General features: G+C 35.3%; 1 protein-coding gene across 1 annotated transcript in view; it reads left to right on the top strand.

Annotated features, from left to right (window-relative positions):
• The window catches only part of LOC125646540 (cysteine sulfinic acid decarboxylase-like), a 152,536-nt gene extending 143,706 nt beyond the window's left edge, over positions 1 to 8,830 (top strand). The window contains exon 16 of the mRNA XM_048872888.2: positions 8,302 to 8,830. Coding sequence (XP_048728845.1) covers positions 8,302 to 8,481 — 180 coding nt within the window. The 3' untranslated portion in view covers positions 8,482 to 8,830. The remainder of the gene's footprint in view (positions 1 to 8,301) is intronic.
• Positions 8,831 to 9,505: the final 675 nt, after the last annotated feature.

Below are 9,505 nucleotides of genomic sequence, written 5' to 3' on the forward strand. Positions count from 1 at the left end.
CATATTCGCCAAAAAAAAAACCGTATCAAATACGGACGTTTATTCAACAGATATCGGAGATGTGCACTTACCGAAAATATCAGATTCTCTTTATTCTGATAAATCCACGAAACAAAATGATAAACTCCATTTTTATCTCGTTAGAACTTTACAACACGTTGTCATTACATTATACAGACTGCGACACACTTCACCCGTGCCAAACAGGCTGTCTTCAATCAGGGAATATGTCAGAGTCGAAAAATTTTCCTGTATTGAATGCTTGTCTGGTCGAGGTTTTGCAGTTTATAGAAATCGGGAATCTAATCATATACACTGAGCATCTGGTTGGATATATTGCGTGCTCAATTCAAAATGTATCGATGATCATATACAAGCTTGGATATACAAATAAGGGAATAATGATCGAAAATATACATCTGTTTAAAAATGCGGGTATTACATTTACAATCCACAATAAACAATTGATTATACAAAGACACATATAATAGGAAATGTATAAACGAAAATATAGTTTTATTCTTTCTTTGGGAACCACATAATTATTTACGGTCTCTGTATATCCATATTCATTGATTGAACAGGAGAGAGAGAGAGAGAGAGAGAGAGAGAGAGAGAGAGAGAGAGAGAGAGTGTGTGTGTGTGTGTGTGTGTGTGTGTGTGTGTCCTACTTCGATGGACAATATATCATTTCACAGAAGGAAAGAACATTGATCACTGATATGATGGTAAGCTTACAAGCATTAAAAAATTCCAGCTATTAAAAAAATTGTTATTGGCAATATATTAAAAACTTACAGGAGTTGATGCTTATAATTGAATTCATTACAAATTAAAATATATATATATCAGTTTAATCTGTGCATGTAGAAAATATTGACTTTGTATGTTAGAATAGCGGAAAAAAGTAAATTGTCAAAAAAGTGGGGAGAGCAGACCAGCTCAGCCTTCCTGCCCACCCCAACCCCCTGTATACGTGCCTGAAATAACATAACAATTCGTGTTAAAAGAAAGATGCATATCTGCATTTCATTAAATTCCATAGGAGCTCGAATTTATGTGTTCCCTTATTAATTATTTTGTATGCAAGATTCGTTCCCGAATTTAGAACAATGCTTTCAGTCAGAGCAGAAATTAATTCATTTTGAAGTACATCTAGTTTGAATGTAAATGTGAGGTTTCTTCTTTTAATTTCATCAGATTCATTAGAATCCCTCCCCCAAACTATGCAGCTTTGTTTTTATTGATATCTAAATCGGCATATGAATCCGGATATAAATTATATAATGTTTTTTCGTGATCATATAGATATCGATACTAGAAATGTTTATACTTTTGCCTTTTGCATATCCTACTAATGCATTACAGTAGATTGACACTGTATCATATCAAATAAAACCTCAACACGAATTTTACTGATTTATGAATACTAACATCTTATTGAATACATTTGAATTTGAAATTTCGACGTACAGTGGTATGTCTATTTTCAGAATATATCCATTGCGCCAAATCTACGCAATGAAAATAATCATTGTGGCATGTTACAGAAACGTTAAAACACACATATGCTATATTCCTGCAATGCATGCATGCGATTTTTCTGAATACATGTATCTATGTATTCGTGAATGAAGTTCCCACGCTTAAAATTATCTTGACCTTTATGCATTTTGTTTTGTGATTTTGGTTTATCATTCCTTACACTGTGTAAATGAAGGAAAACTTGGTAAAGGGTGCAATTCTACACCATACAATTAGTATGTATGCATGTGTTGAAAAGCAAAATGTACATGTAATAACCAGACATGTATCGGCATTTTTCATGGTACAACAGGAAGAAAAAAATGGAAAATTGTTTTCTTCAAAATTTCTTGTCATTCAAAATAATAATTAAAAAAGATGAACGAAAACAGCAATAAAATAAAACAAAAAACCCAAACAAACCAAGATGTATTATCCGATGTTCAAAGTCCTAATGTGAGGGCGAAGGGTTAAAAGAGTCTTTTACTTTGACTGCCTCAATAATTGCCCCCTACACTTCATTTTCTTCCATCGTTGGGGGTGGGATGGGTGGTTAGAGTCCTCTACTATGAGTGACTCATAATATCTTCATTTTCTTAATTGGTGGTGGTGTGTGTCTTCTACTATTATATCAGAACTTTCAAGCTGGGGTCAAGTTTGGGGGGGGGGGGAGTTGTCACCCAATATATTTTTTACTTGCATAACAAAATAACGACCTCTCATTTCTGTCGGGGCGGGTTCGAAACCCTCTCGCGCCGGTAAGTGAGAAATTTTCCCAGTTTATTTTCGGAGGGTCGGTGGTCTCTTCCCAGGTACATTGTATCTGGTTTCTCTCTTCCACCAACAAAAACTGGGCGCCACCAGATAACTGAAAAATTGTTGAGTGTGGCGGAAAACATAAAAAAAAATAACAAAAAAAATGGATATTGTTATCAAAGGTGGGGGACAGACACTCTTGTCCTCTCCCCTTGATTCTATGTACCTTTGTACTTGACCTTTGTATTTGGAAGATGGCCTACATAGGTTATGCCTGTTGCCCAATCCTGTTGAGTTTCTCAATAAAATATGTTTAAATAAAAAAAAAATTCTATGAGCTTGATAACTACGCATATGATAAACTCAATTATTACATTTTGCATTACTACAATTTGCGTCGAGTTCAACGCAGAATGTAATAAAGCAAAATGGCATAGATATATAAGATCTATTGAGCGCCGAATTAGCATAAAATGAAGTAATTGAAAATAACATTATTTAAAAATATGTTTATTTTCTAAATATTGCGTGCGTTAAATGAATCAAATAAATCTGTATTATCAATTAATGAGAGCAATATTGAGTTACTGTTCTCTTATATTGAATTAACGATATCATTTGTCTTAATAAGTGCGCGATTATTACAAGATCATCGTTTGAACACCTCTCTCTCTCTCTCTCTCTCTCTCTCTCTCTCTCATCCCATACACTCGTGCAGTGTTGTACATGTATATGCAAATTATCTATGACCAAACAATTTGTGTACCTAAATGATTTCCTGATTTATAAATCTGCAATACTCTGACAAGTAAATCATACGGTATAAGGATTCATGCACTATACAGGGTAAATATTCTACTCTGATACTTCTCCTGATTGAAGATAGCTGATCGGCACGGGCTTAGTGTGTCGCAGTCTGTACAATGGACAATGTTGCTTACTGTTGGAATACAAATGGAGTGTATCGTTTTGTTTCATGGATTATGCTAATAAAGGGAGTTTTACTACTACTTTGAGTATTTTCGACAAGTGTACACGTACATCTTCGGTCCTTTACAGATATTACGAGTAGACCCAGGTAAATAGTCATCCGCATTCGATGCTTTTTCATGGTGAGCATACATGACCATGTCTTCTTTAGCATTTATGTAATTGCATTTTGCTTGAAGTAAGTGTGAATGGTATAGATTTTATACCCTTTGCTTATTCCATTTCATCAATAGATCTAGATAATAGATGGAATATTTCTCCGCGTTTGTGTATAGTTTTGACATATTTATTGCAAATGTACGCACATTCACGTAAAGAAAAGGCATTCTATATTTATTTATCCAAAGCTTTTAGAATGATTTACTACTGTACGATATGTTTATTGTAATTTTGAGCACTGCATGGTGTTTCAAAACGTGATTTCATTTCTTCTTGATGTCCTATAAATTAGTATCGGAGATGTACGTGTTACCTGTCGAAGCTACCCGCACAGGTAAATCGAAGTCACTGATGTGAAGTGAAGCGTGGCAAAACTCGACCCCTTATATACCATGCGAACCCTGATACATATAACAATAGAATATCCAACTAATATGGCGGATTAGCAAAGAAATATGGCGGACATATAGAATTATACTATATTTATTAATTCATGTCAGCTTTAAGAAGCTTTTATTTTCTGTCTATATATTGGAAATTTATACAAAGTTTGGATCATGATAAATTGTGATTTAAAACATTTTGTTTTAACGCGGAACTCTTTATTTATTCCCCAAATTGAACTCTCACGTAACCCAATAACTATTGTATGGTGGAAAATTTAAACTTTATTTTTGAATTTTAACGATTTTATAATGTTGAATGAGAATAATCGTCACCTGGCTGCTTTTCGTTTACAGCTAATAGGCCCAGGTTTAATTTGGTTCAACTCGTTGTCTAATGACATCAGAGACGCACGGACTTCCTTGAAATCTGTTGTAAACTTCCATTGTGTAAAGAAAGATATGTTTGATTCCAGAGTGCCGTATTTAATAGTCTCAACCTTAGTCCTCAGCGAAGATTATCACAGTAAGATTCCGGACAAAAGATTGCGATTACAAAAGCGTGAAAGGATATGATTGAAAGGTTTGTGAACGGTGTACCATAACAAATGGCGTTCGTTCTTGTGCGTACATCTGTGGTAAAGTCATTCACAGACGCACTCTATCAAGCCAAATTAGGAGAAGCGTGGTGGGTACCGGGATATCATTCCAACTGTCGCTGCCGCAAAACCGGTTGGAGTCGCAGGGAGACAAAAGGATGATGGAAAGATATCATCTTTAATGGATTGGATGTCAAAACCTTGAGTCGTCCGCAGAGATCAGTCCCCAGAAAGTACTGAAAGCAACTGTAGCTCGGTCCGACGCGTCCTGGACCAGTCGGCGCGTGCTACATTTGTTCAGGGAAAGGTCATATTCAGCAAGAATGTAAATTTAAAAACAAAACCGAAAGTAAGATGTCAACTTTGCCCATAACGCGAAATTATTGCGGGAGAGTGCAAACTATATCATTCCCCTAACAAAACTATACAGTGCAAATTATATCAGTAACTTCACCAAAAAGCAAATAAATATCAGGAGTATGGCATCGGTCATGGGTTCAGAAAATGGTGCCGAGGAAAACTGTTCGTGATCAAAACCATGAAAAACATGTGTTTAGAGATGTGAAAACTGGTTCTATCCAAGTATCTGCACTTTTAGACGATGATAGTAAATTAATTTAGTATAATCTTCCTTTAATGTCAGTTTAGTCACCAAATCAAAGGCAGTTATTAGTTCTTCTAATAGTCCGAAAAATCAGTTAGCAAATGATAAACAGGTAGGTATTTAAGGTATTCCCAGAATTAAAGTGCAAACCCTAGAGACAGAGTTATTGTGTATAATCCAGTAAATGTGCTTAAGGGATTATCTCATCCGCTTATTCGTGGCCCTCAAGTTTTGTTGCTGATGGGTGTTGTGTTGGATTTTCAATCTCTGTATATATGGATTTAGGCTATATGTGTAAGATGAGAAAAATCAATGCATTTTTGTTACCTTGTTACCAATGTCTAGTGTTAGTGTTATGGCAAAGATGTCTGAGGAAAAACTATTGTTTCACAAGGTATTTGTTATCTGATGACACTATGGGAACGAATGGAATCATTGCAGCAAAAGGAACTGATTTTGTAGATTATGGTCACTATAGACCATCTTACACTTAATCCACCTGCATGTTCTTGTTCTTCATCTTCTTTCAACTATAGTCCAGCTGGACATGTCATTACCGGTGATGTTGATATAGTTGAAAATGAGTACCTCAAATCACTTATTTTAAAAGGTTCTAAATACAGAGAACCTCGGTCTTTCAATCGGTGACAGAACGTCATCTTTATTATGAATTCTGTCGAAGATTATTCCAGACGATGGGCTAAATATGAAAAAGAAGAACTTGATACATTGTCAAAATCGGTCAAAAGCATAAGTGGAATATTAAAATCCCGCGTTAGACATATTAAAATAAAAGTACGTACCATCTATCTTTCTGTGTTTAATAAACCAGAAGTGATAAAAGAATCATATAGGTTACATGAGGAATATGTTTTGGTTCCAGCTGACAAAGCTTGTAACAACATTGTCGTTGTTTATAACGCTCATTATTACAACTGTATTTTAAACGAACTTGGCATTAATTCCACGTTTGGTGGATTTGCTTATGCTTCAACTGCCCTTTTAAAAGATGAAATTCTTCAAAACCATGCTTCAGTTTTAGACACAATGTCATTTAGTATCCCAGTCAAATGGTCACATGAATATGAGTTACTGTGCCTATACTGCATTCTTAAACTACATAAAAACCCTTACAAACAAAGATACATTGCTGGATCAAGTAAGTGCTCTACCTAGGCCCTATCTTTGCTCCTCATGAAAATATTAATAGCTGTGAAGGAGAAACTTCAAACTTACTGTGCGACTATATATGCCAGAAGTTGTGTTAATCAAATGCGGATTCTAAAACAATTCTAAAAAAAACTCTTAGTAAACTTGATTGATTGATTGATTTTATCTTGCTTAACGTCTCGCTCGAGAATTTTTCACTCATATGGAGACGTCACAAAGACCGGTGGAGGGCTTCTTTAGGCCTATGATCGGTGCTAACGGCCACTGAGCAATGAGATTCTTTAGCGTGCCACACCTACTGTGACACGGGTCATCCGTTTTTAAGGTCATCTCCGAGGACCCGTGACATTCACACCTGATGCCGAGCGTTTGGCGATGGAACTGTCAATACCTGTTTTAACGACTTAGGTCTGTCGCGGCCGTATTAGTAAACTTGAAATCGCAAAACTTTTCCCAAATCAATAACATCAAAACATATGACTTTTCAACACTTTACTCGAACATTTCTCACGATAAATTAAAGACTTAAGTTTTTGACATCATAGGCAAAAACAAAAATGGAAAACGAAAATATTGATATTTAGTGATCAGTCATCCAAAATATTACTTTGTTAAATACCATTCTGATTCCACAAACAAGTACTCTGAAGTTGAAATAAAAAATATGCCAGAGTTCCTCACTGACAATATATTCATGGTCTTTGGTGATCAGGTCTTCCAACAGTCTGTTGGAATTCCCATGGACTCGAATTGTGCTCCTTTGTTAGCTGACCTGTTTCTATATTTATATGAAGCAGAATTTATTCAACAACTTCCACGTGAGAAGAAAAAAGATCTTGCTGTGGCCTTCAATTCGACATTTAGATATATCGACGACGTCTATTAACAATATCTTCATTCATATGTCGATTCGATATACCCCCTGTGAACTCGATATAAAAGACACCACAGAGTCGTCTACTTCTGCTTCATACTTAGATAGTTTATTGAAAGTAGACATTAACGGAAAACTGACAACTCAACTGTATGACAAACGGGATGATTTCAGTTTCTCCCTAGTCAACTTCCCTTATTTAAGTAGCAATACTCCATTATCGCCCGCATATGGTGTTTATATCTCTCAACTGATTCGATACGCAAGAGCTTGTTCTGCGTATGGTCAGTTTTTAAATCGACGCAAGCTACTGACAAACAAGTTGATGGTGCGGGGTTTTCAACAGTCTCGATTAAAATCAGCATTTCGCAAATTCTATAGTCGTTATAACGATCTTATTTGCCAATACAACCTATCATTGGGTCAGATGCTGTCTGACGTGTTTCATACCGATTGTTAGACCGTTCGTGGCGCACTGGTGTTGACTACGGATGACTCCGTTTGCCTGGTCAGGATGTGGGAGTTACGGCGGGTGTGACCGGTCGACAGGGGATGTTTAGTCCTTCTAGGCATCTGGTCCCACCTCTGGTGTCTCCAGGGCTCCGTGTTTGCCCAACTATCTATTTTGCATTGCTTATAGGTGTTGTGAGATTGATCACTGTTCGTTTTCTTTCATTACGTTCCTGTGAATGTTTTGAATTTGTCCTACAAATGCGTCAATATTGGTAGAAGAAGATAGTAGTATATATTGAATCATTACTTGGTCATATAATATCAAATGTTGATGACAAAGAATGTTTGAATGTAGATAGTGTACATAGTAAGAAACTGTTTATTGACATCAATCATTACTATCAGCTTAAAAAGTCAAAGAGAGTATTTGTATTGAATCAATAACACGTATATTTCAGACATTTTTTAAATTATTGTTTTGTGCATAAGAAATGTGAGGTTTTATTATCCGTGATAATGAATTATCCACCTCTAATGTAAACCTCATTTATCACATAATACCCACTATATTTGATGTGATCCTTGAGTATTTGGGAACAAAATATCAATTAAAAATATGTCCTGTCCATCAATAAAGTACCATTTGCATGAATGTTACATACATGTAATTGCAGAAATTGGATCGACATAAGCGCATCTGGTTTCAATTGAGATTATATATATTTGACCAAGTAAATGGTAGTCAAATGCTCGATTAATGACACTAACATGCATCTTTTATAACTGTAGATTGCTCCTCAAATCAAACGGCGAATGATGGAAAACGGGACGATGATGATTGGTTATAATCCATTGACATCGAAAGGATATGTCAACTTTTTTCGGGTTATCATAACAAATCCAATGACAACTAAGGAAGACTTGGATTTCATACTCGACGAAATGGATCGACTTGGAAAACAATTGTAGCTTTGTCAATAATCATAAAGAAAATGAAATGTCAATTATGAATATGATGTTTCTTATATATTGTTACTAATCAAACTATACGACAATATGTACAAAACAACTCCTCCTTCAACTTTTGATGATTTTAATATTTTTAGATTGGTAATATCAATTACATTATCATGCATAATATATGTGAATCGATTTTCTCTTTCATTGGAAATGCTATAATCTTCTACAGTTTGAGTTTGCTTACAATGATCCTTTGGGATCGAGGGAATGGATCATCAATTCGTGCAAATAGTTACTGTTGCTTGTATGGTTTTTTTTTTATTTGACCTCGTACGAATAAAGTTTATATATACTGTAATTTGTTTACATGATAAATGAATGAAAACACTACTTAAGTTCGCTCAGGTTTCCTTCCTAAGAATTGAAATACACTTACTCTTGCAACTATATTCTCTGTCGACGACAAAGAACATTAAACCTGACATGATATAATAAATATAGTATAATTCTATATGTCCACCATATTTCTCTGCTATTCCGCCATATCAGTTGGATATTCTATTGTTATATGTATCAGGGTTGGCATGGTATATAAGGGTACGAATTTTGCTACGCTTCACTTCACATCAGTGTCTTCGATTTACCTGTGCGGGTAGCTTCGACAGGTAACACGTACATGTACATCTCTGATACTCATGTTTTGGAACACCACGCAGTGCTCAAAATTACAATAAACATATCGTACAGTAGTAAATCATTCTAAAAGCTTTGGATAAATAAATATAGAATACCTTTTCTTTACTTGAATGTGCGTACATTTGCAGTAAATATATCAAAACTATACAAAAACACGGAGAAATAGTTCATATTATCTATTGATAAAATGGAAAAAGCAAAGGGTATAAAATCTATACCATTCACACTTACTTCAAGCAAAATGCAATTACATAAATGCTACTGTACTGATAAACATACCATGGTCATGTATGCTCGCCATGAAAAAGCATCGAATGCGGACGGCTGGTTCTACTCG

This window comes from Ostrea edulis, chromosome 6 (assembly GCF_947568905.1).
Source record: "Ostrea edulis chromosome 6, xbOstEdul1.1, whole genome shotgun sequence".
Classification (NCBI taxonomy): domain Eukaryota; kingdom Metazoa; phylum Mollusca; class Bivalvia; order Ostreida; family Ostreidae; genus Ostrea; species Ostrea edulis.